Genomic DNA, 21,280 nt, shown 5'->3' on the forward strand with positions numbered 1-21,280 from the left:
GGACGTGGGTGCCAGGCCCGTCCCTTGCCCACAGGAGCGTCCTGCGACTGTGCTGGGGCAGCGGCCCTGCACGCGCGGGCTGTGGTGCCACCCCAGGCGGGAAGGGGCAGAAACACGGGCCTGCTGCTCCCCATGGGCTGCGGGTGTTCTCGGAGGACCGCGGGAGGCCGCACGGAGGCGCTGCCTCCCTCGCCGCCATTCCGGGGCCGTCCCGTTGGCACCGGGGCTGGGCAGAGCCTGCCCCCGGGCCCAGCTCCGCGCGCGCTGCCGGGGGCGGGGGGGCGCCGAGGCCTCCGCCCCGCCGCTTCGCTTCGCTTCCTGCGGCAGTTTGGCCCGGCCGCGGTGCCGTAGGGTCGGGGTTGCTATAGCGACGGCGCGGCGCGGCGCGGCCTAGGGTGGCGGCGGCGGCGGCCTGTGGGGTCTCGGCGCGGAGCCGCGATGTCGTTCCGCGACCTCCGCAGTGAGGGCGCCTCGCGGGCCGGGCTGGGGGGAGCGGGGCGGGGAAGCTGCCCAGGGCGTTTCTGAGGTTAACGGGCCGCCTTGGTGGGCGAGCCGAACCAGGCCGGGCCGGGCTGGGTAACGCCGCCTTCAGTGCGAGCGCAGCAGGCTTTAGGCGATGTCTCTTAAACAATTGTTTTAAGAGGATAAACCATTTCAAAACTTTCTCCCTACCTTGCTAAAAATCAGTTTTTACTTAGTTGTGCATATTTTTCTGGTTAAATGATGCTATTTTTCTGAATCTCCTCAGAAGTTTTAGGGGTGGTAGTTTGAACAGGGTGTATCCGATAGAGCGCTGTGGGAACCAACCAACAGAGTGCTGTGGGAACCCTGGTTGTTGGTGACCTCCTTAACGGGTACAGGGAAAAAAAATCACCCCTGCTGGTTGTTTTCCAGACTTTACGGAGATGATGAAGGCCCTGGGGTATCCCCGCCTCATTTCTATGGAGAACTTCCGCACCCCAAACTTCATGCTTGTTTCGGAGGTGCTGCTCTGGCTAGTGAAAAGGTTGGTGATTCACCTGATGACTGTCAGGACTGATGCTGGGATGAGCATTTGGAGCTGGTGCTTTGGTGTGAAATTGTTTTGAGAGGTCTAAAGAGGAGCCTAAAGAAATTGAAGCTTAGGAGAGTGCTGCTGTTTTGAGGGAGCTACTGCTAGGAGTATGTAGTAGAAAGTTTGTACTTGAGGTGGCTTTTTAACTGTCGCCTGTGGCTTCAGTGGTCTGTGCGTATCGTGGATTTCATTGTGTGCTTCAAAGAAGCCAACGATGGTTAAACCAAAGCAATGGCACAAAGCCTTCTTCTGGGTCTTGGTTGCAGCTTCCACTCTTCAGGGGCTCTGGAATCCAGACTCAGCATGAGCCTTGCTTTGACGGTGTTAAATTCAGACAGTACGAGGTGGAGCTTATTTTCATTCCCAGTCATTTGTGGTGTTTGAATGATCTGGAAGTACTTCCTTGAGAGTACATTGGGGGATATCACATCTCTGTGCGCAGAGCCTGGCCCTTCTGACATTTCAGAAAACGAAATGAAGATGAAGGTCCTGTTTGAAATGCACAGTGGTAGCTTTTTGCTCGTGTTCTGCATTGACAGATACGATAGTGACTCAGCACCCGAAGGAATCCTTGGGGTCCCACTAGTCTGAATGTGAATGATATTTCTGTAGGAATACATTGAAATATTCAAATATTCTGTTTTTTCCTTTTTTACTATGTTGGGTGAAGTGATTGTTTCTTTAGCTTATAATAAGTGAAAAGGGCATTACAATAGTGACTTAAGCTCATGGTAGAATATCTCATTTCTATTCTTCTGTGGTTTTGTCCCATTATTAAGCTACTGAGCCTGTGCCCTGTCTTCCTCTTCAAATTTCATGCAGTGGCTCTTTTGTGTAATTATAGACCTCTAAAAATGTGTTTTAATAGGTGAAGTTAAAATGACCCAGTCCTGGCAGAGATTGCCTTCTGAAGATGGGTATATTTATTGCTCAAGTGTAGCTCAATCCCTCAATCCTTTGTTTTACAAACTCGGTTGCCACCCTTGCTGTGTCTGACTATGTATTCTAAACCAGGTAGTATGTAATGAGAACTTCACGAGATACCTTCTTATCTTGTAATCCAAATTATTGTTTCAACCTGGAAGCGGGTAGCCTTCATGCTCTATGAAAAGAAAAATCCATAGTAGTAATCTGCATCTACCTACATGTAGTTTTCCGTCCACCTGACTTACTGACAAACTTTTCTTAAATATTTATGAAACTTGATGTACTGATTAAATTACACATAATCTTCTTTCACTCATGTACATGAAGGAAAAAGCTTTTAAATTACTTTTATGTAAATATTATGATGGAAAAATGTGAAAATGACCCATTTTCCAGTATTGTTTTTTGGCTTGGATTTGTAGTTAATCTCCATTTAGTGTAATTACCCTTATATAATATGTTTATTGAGTACTGTCATAGTGGGAAGAAATAAAATAAGGGAATACTAAAATATTTCAAAATTACTTGGATTAAATTACTTAATATTTTTAAAATACTGATGTTAATAACAAAGGTCTAAATTACATACTATTTCCACAGTGAGTTTCCATTTTACATTGAAAAACAAAAATCGATATTCCTCTCCATATATATAACAGCAACACAATAGAGCAATTGAAAATAAAAATGTTTTAGAAAAATGTATTTGTCTAATGTACCTGAACACTTTTAGATGATTAAACTTCTGTTTGAACCTCTGTTTTATAAGCTGACTAGGAGTCCTGTGCCTATTATTGCACTTGCAGACTGAATAGCTACATAACACTAGGTTTCTTTTGTGTTTCGAGTGAAATCTGCACTCGATACCGACAAGCAGCTATTCCAGCCTTTTGAAGCCTTTTAATTATATTTTAAAGTGCGGAGGCTAATTTGCACTTGACTTGCTCTTAGTCTCCAGTGTGATTTAGAAGTGCAGATGCCGTTTTCTGTCTGAATGCTGGAAATCTCAAAGCTTTTTACAAGACTCAGGGAATTTGCTTTCTTTTTTTCTTCCCTGATTCCTGTAGGCTGGTGACTTCCACTCTAGAAGTTTTTGTATCTTACTAACAGGTTTTATAAAGGTGTTTTATGATCTTGTAAGTTGAAAGGCATTACAAAGATCTAATATTTAATCTATTATTTGTGAAGGAGAAGTTAGTTTGGTGACAAGGTTTAGTAACCAGAATTCTATGTTTGCTTCCCTGCATGTCCAGAAACTCTCTTGAGGTGCATGCTTTTATATGCACAAACTCAAAAGCTTTGTTAGCTTTGAAAATAATGTGTTTTAAATTATATCTGTGGGTGTGAACTTCTTTCTGTGTTCGAGAAGTGGAAGCACGTGTCAATATTTTAAATGACAAGGGGGCTGTTTTGACTCTTCTATTACTCTTTTATTACAAGTCATTTTAGCACGCTACACAAAAGGTTGAGATAATTATATGCCAAGTGTTTTTAAATCATAGAATCATAGAATCATAGAATGCTTAGGGTTGGAAGGGACCTCTAGAGATCATCTAGTCCAACCCCCCTGCATACGCAGGGACACCTAAAGCACGTGGCACAGGACTGCATCCAAGCGGGTTTTGAAGATCTCCAGAGAAGGAGACTCCACAACCTCTCTGGGCAGCCTGTTCCAGTGCTCTGTCACCCTCACTGTTAAGAAATTTTTCCTTAAGTTCCTATGGAATTTTTGATGTTTCAGTTTCCGGCCATTTCCTCTAGTCCTATCAGTGGCCACCACTGAAAAGAGACCATCCCCGTCCTCTGCACTCCCTCCCTTGAGGTATTTATATACACTGATTAGATCCCCTCTCAGCCTTCTCTTCTCCAGGCTGAACAGGCCCAGCTCACTCAGCCTCTCCTCATAGGGCAGATGTTCCAGGCCCCTGATCATCCTTGTAGCCCTGCGCTGGACTCTCTCCAGCAGCTCCACATCCCTCTTGTACTGTGGAGCCCAGAACTGGACACAGTACTCCAGATGCAGCCTCACCAGGGCTGAGTAGAGGGGCAGGATCACCTCCCTCGACCTGCTAGAGATGCTCTTCTTAATGCAGCCCAGGATCCCATTGGCCTTCTTGGCCACGAGGGCACACTGCTGCCTCATGGTCAACTTGTCGTCCACCATGACACCCAGGTCTTTCTCCGCAGAGCTGCTCTCCACAAGCTCGGTCCCCAGCCTGTACTGGTGTCTGGGGTTATTCCTCCCCAGGTGCAGGACCTTGCACTTGGCCTTGTTGAAACCGTGTGTAATTTTTAGTTTGATTTTTATAAGCATCTCATGATTTAAGTGAAAAATTACTTTTGAAAAATAAGTATTTCATAGATTTGCCTTAGCCAGCTAAACTATGTTCCTTTGCAAAATTGAATGAAAAGATTAATTCTGGACCCCAATATAACGATTACTTCTGCAGAAATATCTCGGGTTGTATGATTTTTGCACTTTTTACATGATTCCACTCTATGCATCACAGGGTTTAGATACCCCATCTGCCTGGCGACGTAAAGATTTATTTCGCAGTCTCCCACATGTTGATTTTTGTCTGACTCTGCCTCACAGCTGCACCAGACTGCTTAATACTGCGTGTGTATTTCTTGCCAGAATCTATGGATGTTTCTTTTCACAGATATGAACCTCAGACTGATATTCCTCCTGATGTGGAGACAGAGCAAGACCGGGTGTTTTTCATCAAGGCTGTAGCTCAGTTTATGGTAGGTCTGGTTTAAGCCCCCTGAAATAACTCCTTGATATTAAATTTAATACTTTGTCTCTTAACCCCTTACAATTTCTTTGCTCTAGGTGGCTGTGTATTGTATTCTGATGCTGGATGTCAGTTACAAATCAACTTTGTTTTCTTTCTGAAATGACCATGTACAAGCTATAAAATTGACCTGAATAGTTTGCTAAGGATTAAGAAATAGTAAAGAGATGAAGCAGGGAGGAGAGAGGTTTCTTCTTGAACTTTATTGATGCTACAGCTTCAAAACTTGCAGCGATGAAAGTGTAAACAAAGGTAGTTTCACTTAAGTCACAGCAGTAAAATAAGTGAGTTCTTTCTTAGATCATAAACCCTTTTGGGCTTAGGGGGATCTTTTTGATTTGTGTTTTGTGAGTGGAGAGCTTGGCCATGACTTGAGGCCCTGTGGTAAGAGCTGTTATAAATTTGAAAAGGACAGGTGTGTTGTTGCTGAAATTGTGTAGCTATGTGTAAGTCTTTGCAGAATTGGGATCTAAGCATATAACGTTATAAAACAATATTCATCCTATCTTTTTTTTAAGTAATATAATATAATATATGTTGTATGAGCCTTCTTGCTTATTCTATTAAGGCATGTATTCCCAGACCAAATCTTTTACCAACCTTGTCTTTTTTAAGAAGTTGTTACTGTGCTGGACCTTTTTCATGGGTCCTGCTGTTAGAGAGGTGTTACAATGAAGGCTGAAGCTGAAAAGATCAGGAACCAGGTAATTCGGTTAAAACAGTACAAAAGACCTCTAGCCCTTCAGGAGCTAATTCTGATAATAAAAATCTTCTAGCTTCCAAAGTGTAATGCTTCTTATTTTATATGTTTTTTTTTTAATCTGGATATTTACTATTATCTGTTATTGAAAAATAAATTATAATATATAGTATTTTTAAAAATAATTTGTTTTGTTATGATTGGCTACGGGGAAGTATATAAAAGGGCTATTAACTTTTTTTTTCCTCTCTAATGGAATAAGATAACACTGTTATTCACTTGTTATTTAATGGAGCATGAACCTTTGTGGTAGTGACAAACATATCTAGTAGTTTTGATCAGACAGACGAAACTTAATAGAGCTACAGGAAGAAATGGGAATTCTTATGCTAAGATCAAAGATTAATTCCGTATTATTGTTATTTTTTAAAATAATATCTTAAAATGACAAAAAAAGTCGAAGTGAGCTTTTGCCTTGAGATTTATAATGTTGTCCACCACAAATTATCGCACTTTCTAATTTTAATGTGTTCAAATATGATGTACTTCTGTATGTGTCAGAACACAGTTTTCATCCTTGAAGCATCATGAGATGTGGCTGGCAGATCTGTTTTGTTTAGAGATATTTCCACCTTCCAACTCGAGTATGTTTTAAAAGGGCAAGGGTTGTATCAGAAGTTGATTTCATGTAAGATATCTCCAAGGTCTTTGAAGAATTATGTAATATGATTCAGAAGATGAAATGAGTACAAGGTTTTTTAATCATCCTGTACTTAGTCTCAGTTAATGTTACAAGATAATATGAGGATTATTGCAGTTTTTTAATAACCAGGCTGTCAATGCAGAAGTTTTTTCTTCCTCTTCAGAATAAGATCTTTTAAACATTTTTGAGATAGTTGTGCTTTTCATGGAAAACAGACTATCTTCTCCAGTAACTAATAGCTCTTTCATCTATAGCCACATGTGACATTTGATCATTTGATGGAGATACTTGTTTTGAGATAAACCTATCAAGATGGGTTAATCATTGTGAAATATAGTTGGAATGTTTCCATTACTAAACAAAGGAGTAAAAATGTATCAAGTTTCCACCAAATGATGCATTTCTCTGTGACTGGGCTTATGTATTTCTAATATAATTAATAGTTCTATTAATTCAAAACACTGTGCCATTTAATATCTGAGGAAAGTAGTTTCTGTTCTTCCACTTTCTCTAATGATCCTAGGCCACATCCAAAATGAGACTTAGGTCTGTAAACATAAAATGATAATCCAAAATATGTTCATGTGAGTGGGTAGCTAACCCTGTAGTGCTAGAACTTGAGATGAGAAGTTCCTGAAGTGTCTGCTGAGTTTTTTGGCTTTGTGTTTTTTTTCCCCTCTTTTTCCCTCCCGGTTTGTGGTGGCAGTGAATTGGTGCAGTGTTACTCCATGGATCATGCATTCACTCTCCTTTTCTTATTATTCTACTTATTGAGGCTCTTCTTCTTCTTCTTCTTCTATTTATTTCTCTCTTGGGGTTGAATGGAACTGAAATTGGAATTTCCATCTTTAAAAGCATCCTTTATAATTCAGTGTATTAGGCTCCTTTGTGTAGAAGACGGTTAGCAAATTCTGTCAATTTAATGTCACACTTCTCACAAAATTTATACCTACTGCTTGTAGAAGTAGTTTTTTAGATTCCTTCTTCTGGAAAAATAGAGTGTAGGAGAACATATGTGGTTCTTTACTTCCTGTATTGGTTCATTCAAAGTCATGCTAGTCAAAATTTTCAAAAGTGACCAGGTGTTTTTATGCCTTAAGTCTTGTATTCTTCCCCCCACACCCCAGGCAGGGTACACAACATCAATAATCTCTCTGAAAATCCTGGCTTCATTGTTTTAACAGTTTTCTTCTGTCCAGGGAGTACAGGCAGAACCAATTTTCTCTATTGTGTTGAGATGTTGTGCAAGAGAGAGGTAAGGGTGAAATGCCTCTTAAAAATGGCTGTGAATGGCAAGATACATAAGAAAAGATGTGAGCCTACAACTTTTGGTATTTTTCTTTTTTTTTTTTTTCCTGTAAAATCTGGAGCTAAACCCATGGTTTGACATGTCCTTTCTCCATTTAGTTTCTCTGGAAGTTTTCCCACAGAATTATTCAGCAAAGCCCAGGGCAGAATGAACAAAACTTGTAGCACGTTAATAGCTGAATCTTAGGCTTTTGCAGAGTTTTCCCTGCTGTTTGCTTTTGGCTCTCTGGGGCTATTCATCTATAACAACATTGCCAGGAATTTCAAGAACTGCATTTGTGTCCTACCTGCAACAGCTGTGTACTTTCTGTTATCCTAACTTTTCCTTCCCTTTAGTATTTTAAAGTATAAAAAGATAATGATGTAATTTTTAATAGTGCTTCCTTACTCGTTTGCCTGTGCTCTTCAGAGGTGGGAGAAAAGGGATCAAAGTCACTAATATCAACGTGGGGAATAATTTGAGAGCTGCAATAAAATATTATTTTTAAGATACTTTTGGAAAAGAAGACAGTTAATTTGGGATAATTGATCTTATGTAACTTATTAAGGGTGAAGTTTACCTCTGTGCAAAATCATCACAAGACCTGAGGAACACTTAAATTCCACTTAAGTTTAATTTGAATTAAATGGTGTACAGGGTTTTTGCTGATATTCACTCTGGGAAGAACTAATGGATAGTTTGAGGTTTTTTCATTGTGGCAATTATCTGCAAATGCTCTGACACAGAGAAAATGCATGTGTATCTGAAAGTTTTCTTTTAGGAACATCAGTAATATGCTTTAGACAAACTTGTGTTTCTAAACAGCAAGTTTTATATGTGTAAATTTTATAGGTGTTTATGTGTTTATGGTACCACCCCAAAAGTAATTTTAAATGATGAGTAGGTAAATGAAGGTCTTGTTCTCTGTGACATGGTGAATTCTTTCTTTCCAAAAGGCTACCAAAGCACACATCAAGCTCAACACCAAGAAGCTTTACCAGGCAGATGGCTATGCAGTAAAGGAGCTGCTCAAGGTCACCTCTGTACTTTACAGTGCCATGAACACCAAGGGAATGGAGCGCACGGAAGTGAGTGAGGAAGACAGCAGCAAGTTCAAGTTTGATCTTGGCTCGAAAGTAAGGAAAATTTAGATTTATATTTTTGGGGGAGAGGAAGTGGGTGGTAGCCTATGAAAAGCCAAACTATTTTCTATCTTGAAACTTAAATAGAGAATGTCCGCACAAGGAAATTGGCATGACTTAATTATATTTTTACCTCAAATATTCTGTAGTTGAGTTTGTGTAGTCTGACTTGTTTTAATCTCTTAACCAAGAGCATAGTACAAAACTGGTCACACTTTCAATAGCATTCCGAAACAAAGATGCAAATTGCAGCAGGCCAAATGAGGTAGTATATCCAACCTGTTAACCTGCTTGTAAGGGGGATGCTTGCACGATATTGACCGGCGTGTTTTTCAGACTGTTTCCTTTGAAGGAAAAGGGAATCTCTGTATTGTCCTAGCAGGCATCAAATCTGTTCAAGTCCTTAAAATAAAATCATTTTGCAGATATTAAAAATTCTGAAATAAATTGCGTTCCTATTCCTGCTTGTTGTTAACTTTTGTGCCTTTTCTATATTTTGATATTTTTAGATTGACATGATACAATTATAAAAGAAAAACATACCTGTTTGTTAATCAATGTTACTGCTTTTCTTGGAAAAAAATGGCAGTAATGCAGATTTTCCTCTAAAAGGAATTTGTATGTTCTTCTATCTTCAAAAAAAGCAGTTGATGAAATCATGGAAAAAACATTTCTAGATTGTCAAAAATATTACCTCTGCAATGTGCTAGTTGTGTACCTTGCTTTTGCTCATAAAATCTATGAAGTTTCCCTTAGGTTGTTGTTACCCCGGGCAGAGGCAAATCAGGTTTTTTTTGTTGTTGTTGTTTTTTTTTTCTCTGATGGCTTGATGTGTTTCCTAGAAATAATTGGAGTCTACTCTAGACATTAGTAAGACCAAGAGACAGGACCACTTTAATTCAGTGGACAACATCTTTGATGTTACAGCAGCGTATCAGCCACTGCACTGCCCCCATATAATTTTAACATCAAAACGAGGAAAAGCCATTATGGCTTTCTTTGTGTTATTGGGAATTCTCTTTTGTTATTGAGTGCTGTTACTGTATTTCCAGGTAGCTGATCTGAAGGCAGCTAGACAGCTTGCTTCTGAAATCACCTCGAAAGGAGCGAGTTTGTATGACTTACTTGGCAAAGAAGTTGATCTAAGAGTAAGTACGCTTTGGTGGAGAGGGACTAGGAACTTGTTTTGTCCACTGGATGCTGCAAAGGAATGAGATGAAATAAGTATGAGTAGCTGTTTTTAAAAGCTGCTTTTAAACTGAAGATTTTGTGAGTTAAAGGAAGAGATCTGAAAGTTTACGTTTCCTTCCCATTCATTTTAATACTTGTATTGCAGTAAGTCTGAGAGGAACCTTCTGAGAGTTTAGCGTTTTTGTCTTCAGAAGGAAAATGAAATATTCTTTGTAAAATCGCCTAGAAACATTAATGCTATATTGGGCGTTAGCAGTGGCAATAAATGTGTTCTAAAAGATAAATGAATGAGTTAAGCTTTTAGTTATCCAAGTGCAGGGCTGTTTATTTCTGTTACAGTAGCTGAGGACTTGCTAGACCTGTAGGTAAATATTGTTTAGCTGAGTTGTAAAATCAGGAGCTGCTGCGTGAAGTTAGGGAAATGTGATAGAATGTTCACATTTGCCAGCAAGTATTTCAGTTATTTTCTTAAATAGATTTATCTGTAATGTCAAAGATTATTCTTTTACTGATGACAGACATTAAATCCTGAATGTTCTAGTGGTGGGTTTTTTTTGGTTGTTTGTTTTTTTGTAATCTTCAGATTCACAATATCTGAGCTGTAGAAAGTGCCTTAGTAAGAGCAGTAGAGTGTGTGCACAGGTAGTTAATGCTCCCAAAGCCTTGTTTGGGTGCAGGTGTTTCAAGGGGTAGGTGCTGCACAGGGGAGATGATCTATGGAGCGTTGCCTCTCTGCTCGCTGTGCTAGTCAGCATGCATGCAGAGGTGTGACAGACATTGATGCTTGAAGGAAGGGAGAAGGGATAACCTCAGTTTTCTAAAACTCATGTGTATTGAATTAGACTGTTAATCACTTCCCATCTTGCATTAAGGTTGTTTAATTTCTTGGGTTTTAAAATGGATTTTAAATGAATATACCTGACGTATTAATGTTGACATTAGGGCATTAAAGACCTTTGTGCACAGCATCCTTTAGTCTGAACTTGGCTAAAATGTCAAGTATAGGTCACTATAAAGCAACATTTTAAAAATTACTTAAGCATTTTTTCGAAATGGGGGATTCTTTAATCACTTTAAATCACAGCTTTTAGGAGTCCAACCGACTTAAGAACTGGGCCCCTGAGAAAGGGGCTTATGCAGGTGCAGAGTGCTGAAAGCATGAAATGAAAAATCAAGAGCTAAGTAAGTGCTTCTGTGCAGCCACTTCTCATGGGCCTGTTAGGAAATCTCCAATGGAAGCCTACTTAAAGGTGCAATTTCTAAAAGGGCAGCATTTATTATATCCTGTAGAGAGCAAGTTTCTCATGGTGTAATGACTGATGCACAAGTTGGAGAAGGCTGATCTTGTATAGGTACATACTTTATATTTTGTGCAGAAATTTGGCAGATTGAACTTGTCTTTAAGAAATCCAGTCTTAGGAAAGATAACCTTTGCTTCTGCCTCATTAGCTGTAAGTTTATATCCTAAAGGCACAAGGTGATGCTGTAACAGCATTGTGAGAACCTCCAGAGAGCAGTGAAGGAGTTATTTTTACTATTTTTTAAAAATTTTTGAGATTATTGATTTCCATTGCTTATTTTCTTTTGGTTTTGTATGGAGAAGCAATACACACAGAGAAGTAAATTTTATTGGCAGAGGCATTGTTCTGAGAAAGGGCAGTAGGACAACAATATGGTTTATTTGCTCCTTATATTTTATGTCCTGAAATGTGTTGCATATATTAAAATGTATTGACAGCTGTGAGATTTAAAATACGATAGTTTTATATTCTCTGCACTGCTGCACCTCTTTTCCTTCCATTCATTTCTCAATATTGAACTAAAAGATCTTGCTATCCAGGATCTTGCCAATGATATATTTCATTTCTGTCCTAAATGAAGGATGCTTTATTTTCTTATAACTATAAAAGAAATACCAGTGTTTGGCATTAATGGGTTGAATTAGTCTGTTTTCAGTGTTTCCCTTCAGCAGCTTTGGGGGAAGGATCATTGGGAGAAGTAAAACTTCCATTTTTATGTCTTGTTGTTTTATTTCTTGTAGAAATTTTGACTCTAATTTACATCACAACCTTTACTTTCTTTATTGAAACTTTTTTTTGCATGTAATTTGTATAGAGAGATGTAGAACAATATACATATACAGTAGATAATTCTTTTTTTTTTTTCCCAAGTCATAGGATATCTTGCTGTTTAATAAATTATTTTTGAATGAAAACAGATTTCAGCCGGAGCAGAGCAGAATATATTGAACGAGGGAATGTTGCTAGTAGACGTATTGTAGATACATATTGATGTTGTTATGTTTGTGCATTTATTATTTAGGACTTAAATCTGTATCCATTTTCTTGGAAATGCAGTACTGTGACTTTGGGGTTTGGTTTAAATAGATTGTTTCCAGAATGAATATATGGTTCCAATATACACATAAACTTCTTTCAAAACTAATCTACAATATTAAAAAAACAAAAAACAAAACAAAAAAACTTTCAATTTAAAAACAGCAGAGGAAGGAGAATCTGCAAGTATTCATTTGCTGAATTTTGACTGTGCTGGTTAAGATTTAGGGGGTTGGGGGAAGAAGAAATAACAGTTACACTTTATTCATAAAACAAAACTCACAAATGTCACTTTTAGTTTGAAAAAGTCAGATTTTAGGTTTTAAAGTAAAGCATTTCCTGAAGCAGTACAAAGCTGAAATATGAAGAGAAATAATTTTGCTTTTAACCAGAAGGTAGGTGAAGAGATTTATCTGTTTATTAGTTTATTTCTGGGTTGCTGCCTGCAGATCCCGGGTCTCTGGGATGCCGACTGGTGCCGTGGGCTGTGGATGGGAAGCACAGAGGGAGGGAAGCGCGGGAGCTGCGGGTGACTTGTGGCTGGGCCACCCGTAGGTGTTGGGTGCGAGCGTGGTGCCATTGCCTATGGACAGCCATTCAGCGCTAAGGGAGAGAGATGAGAGGCCTTATTGGAATTGCACTGAAGTTGCTGAGATGCCTTTTTTTTTTTTTTTTCCCTAGAGCAACTGCAAACGAGCACAGCGTAGGTTATTAGTGTCCTGTGGCAGTGCAGTGTGTGTGAGACAACTCACTTAACCCTTAGGTTTTGCAAGGTGTTTTGTAGCTTGAAGTCCTGATGGTTTTCGTCTTAGAACAGAGAAATTGGAAAATGGGACTTCATGGAGTCTGTTTTTTTCGAATACGCTGGTTCCTACCCATCTCATTGTTTCTCCATATGTAAAATCATTCTAATTTTGATACATGCATTCAGATATTAGTGAAGTTGAGGAATAAATTTTGATAAAATACAATGAGATCCCCAGCAGAAAAACACATTCTGTGCACAAAGCTGTACATGTTTATCTTCAGTGTTTCAGTTGCTTCCAGTGGGACTTGCTCTGTGTTGTTTAAGTATATTGCCTTGATTTTTTGTAGTATGTGCATTGCACTTTGGATGATTAAAAATACAACCATCACCACCCCCCCAAAAGAGAGGAAAACAGGCAAAATGCAGCAGTGCCTCGTTCTGTGGTCGCTTGAGTTTTCATGTGTGGTGGCTGACTTTGGCCTTGCACAGCTAATGACTGCAGTGCTGTAAACAGCCAAAGATGTTAGGAAATCAGTGCTGTCCTGTATTTGTGTAGCAGCCGGTGACAGGTCCTTCATGGGGGCTGTGGGCAAGATGAATGTTGCACAGAGCATGGAAATGATGAGGTGATCCAAAAAAAAATAAATAGCTCGAAACAAGGCAGTAATGACTTTCAAGGTCCGTTGTGACTGGTTGGGGAAGGTCACTCCTGAGCTACCGTGCACTGAACATTTGAAATCCAAAAGGAAAAATTCATGTCTATTTATATTGCCTTAGCTAAGCTGGCTCAGAGACCTGCCACTCTGCGGCTGCCACAGCTCCTGTGCACATATTAGCAGCAGCCTGTTGAGAAAACTGCCTTGCTTAAATTTGCTAAATTATTAGATGCAGTGAGATAATGAAGCAAAAAAAATTCCCATGTAAAAGTGCTTCTGTGCTGATGGCAGGCATGAAGAATCCTGACCTTTTCAAGGTTGATTTCATTTTATTTACCTCTCAATTAGATCTAAGCCATGTAGAAGCAAGGAAGGGTGAAAATAATCTTTCTTCTGATGTACTTTGCTCGTGTCAAAGATAGGTGACAAAGCAGGTCTCTATTCTAATCGTGCTCCTGGCGCCTACTGCTTCTGGGAGCTTGAGCAAACCATTTAGTCCCTGTATATCCTTGTGTGTTAATAATCTGCTAAATTACAGAAGTTATTTTAAAGCTTTTAACAGCCAGATAAAGTGTTTTCAGATTGATGGGGGAGAAATGTAAAAATAAATGTAGAGTGTTGCACTTACTAGTTCTCATTGTGATTAATTATTGTCATGATGCGTGCACACAGTGTAAGCTTGTTCCAAAACCTATGAGAGTCATTGGGAACCTCTTTACAGGCTTCAATGTGTGAAATATTTGAATTAAACTCTTAGAAGAGCCAGAGGCACTTAGGTCCAGCTGTGGCATTGAAAGGATAGTAGTTTCAGTGAAAAGACTTGTCACTAAAGACATTTAACTGGATCTCTAATTCACAACTCTTTGATTAAAGAACCCTTCTTTGGTGTCTCCCTGCTCATGCTGTTGCAGATTGCTGCCTGCCTTTATAAAGTGTGAATAGGTATTTGAATGACAGCTGCATTTTTCAATACGCCTTGAAAATTAACTACAGAAAATTATTCTATCTATAACGTTGGAAACAATATTGATCTGCCAAATGTTAGTTCTTGGTACTAGGTAACACCATGGAGAGGCTGATAAACTAATTTTTCTCATTTCGTGTGTTTCAATTACAAAGTTGTCACATCCATCTTGGAGAAGAAAATGACTTCTAGTGAAATTTTGTAACTTGGAATTGCAAGGACTCTGGAGAACTGCTTAGTTTACGCCAAGATTTCAAACCATCCTGCTTCAGCCCAGAACCCGAATTATCAGCAACTTAATTCCAAATGGGAAGCCAAAATGAAACCTCTACTAAATATTAATTTGCAATTGTAAAATCAAGTTGATCTGATAGTACTCCATGCTTTAGATTGCTCTAACTATAACTGTGGTTATATGCATGCTGACTCCTTAGGTAATGAGGGATTTTGCCATTAGTAACTGGCATGAAGACAGAGCATCATCCATAATTGACAGGTGGCGCATTTGACTTGAAGTTAAATAATAAGTTATTTCAGTGCATTGATGATTTTTTCCACTAGTTGGAAAATCCAAATGCTTGTAGCTCAGACCTAGTTTTGAAAACTTTCTAGTTTGTCTAGAAAGCAAATCACATTCAAACCACCTTCCCCATCTTCCATATGTCACAAGCTAGTTCAAAAACCACATGACTGTGCAAGAAACTCCACCAACTTCACGGGTAAGGTTTCTGCTGCTTGTTATTCCTAATGTTCTTTCATCAGATACAAAGCAAAACCATGCCAAAATTTTAATTACACCAGAACAAAATGCTCTGACTTTGTTTCTGCTAGACGAGGGCCGCGCAGCACTAGTCGTTCAGGTGCTGCGGCCACTGCAGTGGCTGGTCAGGGTTCGCTGAGAATAAAAGCCTGACTCGTGTGGCAGTGTTTGCTGAAGCCAAAGGCCTGATGCATGTTAGAAGATTAAGTGATTTCTTCCTACAGCATTGCTGCATACTCAGTAGCTGTTCCTTCATATACTGCAGCTTTGCATGGTGTCTTTGGAGAGTTGCTACTCAAGAATATATTCTTTTCTGTTTCTTTTTTTTCTTTTTTCGTTTTTTTTTTTTCCTGAGGAAAATTTCAGGGCTTGCTGAAGATTTATATTATCTAGTAGTGAAAAGAAATGCTATTTCCAACACTTGATACAGCAGAACATGAATAAAAGGAGTTATTAAATATATACATATTTTTAATTTGCCCATCTACATGTTTTACCTTTTTCATAACCTTGCTGTTTTCTCCATTATAAAAACTAAGGATGAACTCCTACTTGGCTGTATTGCCCAAGGACATTTTTGTCTGCGTGTATGGGACAACTCATTCACAAGTGTAGCTCTCCATTCAGTAGGAGACAAATGCTCCTTCTTTCCTTGGCAGACAGCAGATTTAGCAAAGCACCTTCTTGGTAAGGGCCTGTTGTCCAGGAACGCCCTGTAAGGGTCCTGTGGGCTAGGCTGAGCTTCATCGATCCAACGTGCCATGAAGCCTTGCAGGAAGTGGGTTAAAGACGAGCCTTTGGAGGGCTGTAGGGCAGTACAGGAAAGCACATGCTCATGTTTGCCAACTAAAGGTAACTCAGTGAAATTGGCTGTTGAAATAGGAGCTGGGGTGACCACCCAGAGATATGTTTTGCAGGCAGGAGAGGGAAGAAAACAGGGTAAATTCATGCCTATCAAAAAATTCTGCAGTTCAGCTTCTTGCTTCACAGTCCAGCAGTCTGTTTGCTAGTATTACAAAGGGGCATGTGTTGAGATTCCTCTTTATCCATCTCTGCAGACCTTCTGATTCTTTCTGGACTGTCTGCAGAACAGTCTCTGGTGTTAAAACCTTCAAGCTCACAGTTGGTTCTGGGTCGGATTCTCTTCTTGTGACATAGTTCTTGAACAACATGCCAGCCAGCGGGTTCTCAGGCACTGCCTTTGAGTGAGGCCTCTACAGAGCTGAGGCTTCTTCCTATGCAGAGGAAATGTCTATGTGGATTCACTTTGTGGACTGCTGAGATGAGCGTACAAGAGAGCAGCATAGCTTTATGGGAGTGTGGAGGCAGGAAAAATTCTCAATTAGTTTGAGCTTTAATCTCTTGAGGAAGAAAATAAGCCATTAGAAGTATCAGGTTCCTTCAGAATGTCTTGATTATTTTTAATGTCCCTCCTGTACCTTCCTGTTTAGATGTAACTATGCCTAATGATCCATTCCTTGTTTTGGCCAAATGTAATCCCAGTGTTTGTTAATAAACTCCCTGGATAATAAACTCTCCAAAAGGAGAATTTTATTGCCTGCCTAGAGAGCAGCGGTTGCAAAAATCTATCTGAACAGAGTGTGGGGTGTAATAGATCCTGCACAGAGACCGAGGGCATCAGGGAGGCGCAGTGAGGAGGGAGCTCTTTAGTATGCATGAAGCTTGCGAGCTCCCGAGACAACCAGCAAGGATTGAACCTGTGAGCAAAAATGTTTTGTGCAAAGACTGGTAAAATGAGCAAAGCAAAGATTTCTTTGCTTGTCCTCCTCACAAGAAAAGGTGTTTAGAAACCTCTGCTAGAACTTCTGTACATGAATATATAGGGATATTACATCACGTTTACTGTGAGTGGCTGGTGTGCTGGCCAGGCTTAGTTGCTTGTCTGGCTGCCTTACACCACTTCAGAAGATGCAGGCATCCATCTTTCTGCAGGTCAAGCATGTCGGAAATTGGGCTGGTGGGTTTGGTCCACTGTGATGGAAACCATTGCTAGTTGAAAATGCCCTTCTTGAGTCTGTCAGATTCACTGGGTATATTTACAGAATGTTTTTTTTACACTAGTGGCTCCTAATTAAGTGTAAAGTTCCCAGGGAAAGCTGGCCGAGTCTTTGAGTAGAAGCCTTTTTTTAATTTCTAATGAAATTCTAATTTCCAAAGAAAACCAAGTTATCTAGTGTAAGCCAGACGTCTAATTTGTTAGTTCTTCCAACTGGCTGTGTCCAAAAGTGAGATTCAGAATTTGCAGAATTAAAATCTTGGCCCTTTCATGCAGCACCACATATTAGTCAGAGCAGAAGGGATAAAAATATTGCTAGCATATAGTGTCTCCTGTGTGCTTTTATGTGTTTTCTGTAATAATTTTCAGCTTAAGTTCATCAGAAATAATTTTATACTTGGCTTCCCTGATTTTTTTTAATCAGTATTTATCATGTAAAGCTGTAGCCATGGACCTCTTGGACACTTTGAGCAGGAAGCACTCGTAAGTGGTAAACAATCTGATTGCTCATGAGTACATATCCATATCTGTGTATGTTTGTTTTCCTAAGTTGTAATTATCAGGCATACTCATAAATTGTTCTGCTTCTTACCTCCTCTTGCCTCAGTAATCTTTTCCCTATATTTTTCATGTCTCCAGAGAACTCTATTTTTAATACTTAATTTAAAGAAAAACTCTTGGGTATTATAATGTGTATTCTGATTAGTACACCTAATTGCAGAGAGTACATTACTTTAAAAGAAAATGAACAAGGCCATATTTTTTTTCAGCTCAGTTTCATTTGCATGCTTTTTTTGAGTACAGCCAGTGAAAATGTAGTACCTGATATTTGGACCTAAGTGGAAAATTGGTTTTATCTTCAAGTATAGTCTATTTGCATTCACAAATGGAAGCATAAATGGGGAGCTTTAGTATAAAGACAGGTTTTAAAAAATTCATTTGTCCTATTGCTAAATATACTATAGGCTGCATGAAATAGCTGTAATGAATTGAACTGGAAAAACAGATATTTTATTTGCTTATCTAGGTAGTCAGATGTTAAATTCATTTGCCTAATTTGCTAATGGCTTAACAATGTTTAAAATAACCAACTTCGATATTTGAAAGGATTTTTTTTCCTAACATATTGCTAATCTTTATTATTTTATGTTTTTTATATATATATTGTCAGGTATATTAATATAAGCTACCTTCCTATTAATCCTCTTCTGTGTTGCTGACTGCAGGGTTGGATTATTAAAACTAAATGCATCCTGTTGAAGAGTATTCATAGGAGAAAAGAAGGTGACCCAGTGACAGATATCCAGGAAATCTGCCACCAAAAAAAAAAAAAAAACCCTTTTCAACAGCTTTGTTACTTACCAGATACAATTTATTTTTTCATTGCACTTTAGGACCCACTTACATTTTCTGCTCTAAAGTGTCACAGTTGGGTTCATGGTAATTGTTGATAGTGAAAAACACGTGTGTGTCGGGTTAGAGACACGGGGGGCAGCTGGGCATGCACAGAAGCTGTGACATCCCATTGGATTTGCTTCCCTGTGTGCAGGGAGCTTAAGTGCACCGACCTTCCTGTTGCTCAGTCAGGCCCTGGCCCTGCAAATAGGTCATGGAACACAGATCTCCACTTTTGTGGTACTCTTGACTGGCAAATTTTCATGAGCTCGAGCAAGTGATGGGGATTTTTGCACTAAGGCTGGAGTCTGTACGTGAGAGCTGTGTGGGTAATAGAGGGAATACTGGGAGGAAACCATGGGAGACTTACCTAAATGATTCTTATTTAAAACAGTAGATTCTCAGAAGTGTGGCTAAAGCAGTGCATCTAAATATTTTCCATCTAAATTTGTATTAAATCAATTTTATGTCTAAAGCAGTTACCCAGATCTCGCACAGACTGTAGTGACTTGTTACATGTTCTGCGGATGCTTTATCGGGTTCCTAGAGGGAGACTGGCAAGGATGTTATTTCTAATTAAAACCTAAGGGCCTTGCTGTTTCTTTTCTCTCTTTTGAAAATGGGAAGGAAAATCATTTCCTTGCCCCTGCTGGGTGATGAACTATTTTGTTTGAAATATGTTCGCTCTGTAGGAGAGATCTCGCTGCTGCCCTCAGAAGAACTGAGCATAGTAGGGAGGGCAGTACCTCCTGCAGGCTGAATCCTGGCTTGCATTTGGGTTTCCATGCATCTTTTCTCAGGGAAGATCTTCACAAACAAACAGGCATTTGGCAGAGCTTGTATAGCATTTGCCTAACATAGTTTTTGTCTAACAGCTACTGAGATGCATTATTTTTTTCCCGACTTCCCCCCAAATTGCCTACCTCTGGAGTTGTCAAGGAATATGTATTGTGTTTTCTCTTCATATCTTATACCATCCAAACCTTTCTGCTGCTTGGAGATTATATTTCTGTGTGGATAGGGGAATGTTCACAAGCACTTCAGGCTGTATAAGCTGTCACTGCCACCAACCGATGTAGCTCCCGTCATTGTGCCCAGCAGAATATTTCTCTGGCTTCCTCCCTTGTGCCAAAAAAGTGTTTGGGCAGCTTGCAGTAGGCTGGTTCAGGGAACTGATCCAATGAAAGAATAAATTCAGCACAAAAAGCTGATTTTTCAGCTGGATCAGCTCTGTGATTTGGAGGGAGCCAAACCAGGGAGCTCCCTGAATTGGTGAGGTGCTGGGGAAGGAGCTCAGCTGCCTCTTCCAGTACTTGCTTGTGCTGCTTGCAGTGTGTCTGGAAGTGTAACATAACATTGTATTTGCATCTGCTGCTAGAATACATCCTATTGCAGCATGTCTAAAGCAATTCTAGACTCTTAGGTGTGCTCTAGAGATGTTATTTGGATCTACATCCTGTTGCCAAATGCTTTGCCAACATAAAATGATTTTAAGGACATTTAGCTGATTAGGTCTCCCCCTTTTTCCTCATAATAGCACACAGGTCGTCCATATCATGGACGTTCATATAATGACCAGGTTAGTCTTGTAAGATATCATACATTATACGCATGCTGCACACCCCTCACTCTGTCTCTCCAAAAGCTGTTGAGGCTGAGAGAGGATTCTTCATCGTTTCAGGTCTAAGCAAGGAGCACTGTTTTGATGGGGAGCTTGAATTCAGGCCGTTTGATAATAAAAGTCAAAAAATACCAATACATCTAGATTATCTAATTTTCATATGGGCACAGAAGGCACCTGCTAATTGTGGCAGCTGCCTGGCTAGGCCAGATGTGCTTGTGTTGCTTGTTGTTCTGCATGTTCATGACCCAGAGCTCATCTATCTGCCCTACTGCTTCCTTGGGTTGTGTTGTAAAGATGTTAACATCTGTGTCACAGCATCCCTTCCGCACTGCAGTGACCACTGTGGTTTCCTCTAGGTTAACAATAAGTAGTTCCTAAAAATAAGCATTCAAGAATATTTGCAGTTCACAGCGATAACACTCATCCCTTTTTTTTTTTTTTTTTTTTTTTTATATGGTTTCTTAAGTGCTTAGGGTCACGGAGCAATGAGGGCTGGCCCTCTGGAGGAGGAGGGTGAGTTGGGAGCTGAGCCAGGAACCAGGCAAGCACGAGCAGCGACCTCCTTAACAAGGAATTAGGACACAGAGTGACAAGTTCCAGTCAGGATCAGGGTCAGAGACGGTGGTCAGGATCAGACACAGTCCAGGGATCGTCCAGCAAGTCCATAGGGTTGCAGCAGGGCTGAGGCCAAGCCAGGCAGCTGAGCAGGGGCTGCAGGGTCAGCCCAGCAGAGCCGGAGCTGGGGCTGTGCGGAGGCAAGACAGGCTCTTGCTTTTAGCTCTGTGCACAGCAGCTCTAACCAGTGCTGGAGCTGACCTCAGACTCAGCCAGCTAAAGTCCAACTTAACAAACTAAACTCCTAGAAAATGAATGTACTTTAGACTCCAACACTTGGTATTAATGCTAGCATGCCTTAACTGAGGTTGTCTAATTTCCCATTCTTCATATCATCTGAACTGTGGTGTTTACATATTGTC

General features: G+C 39.9%; 1 protein-coding gene across 1 annotated transcript in view; it reads left to right on the top strand.

Moving 5' to 3' along the window:
- Positions 1-389: 389 nt before the first annotated feature.
- IFT38 (intraflagellar transport 38) overlaps positions 390-21,280 on the top strand; it is a 58,117-nt gene continuing 37,226 nt past the window's right edge. Inside the window, exons 1-5 of the mRNA XM_088523087.1 lie at positions 390-460; positions 895-1,006; positions 4,645-4,729; positions 8,427-8,606; positions 9,665-9,760. Coding sequence (XP_088379213.1) covers positions 439-460; positions 895-1,006; positions 4,645-4,729; positions 8,427-8,606; positions 9,665-9,760 — 495 coding nt within the window. The 5' untranslated portion in view covers positions 390-438. The remainder of the gene's footprint in view (positions 461-894; positions 1,007-4,644; positions 4,730-8,426; positions 8,607-9,664; positions 9,761-21,280) is intronic.

The sequence above is a fragment of the Tinamus guttatus genome, unplaced genomic scaffold, assembly GCF_059628265.1.
Source record: "Tinamus guttatus ecotype Peru unplaced genomic scaffold, ASM5962826v1 Tinamus_guttatus_pri_ptg000172l, whole genome shotgun sequence".
NCBI classification, from domain to species: Eukaryota; Metazoa; Chordata; class Aves; order Tinamiformes; family Tinamidae; genus Tinamus; species Tinamus guttatus.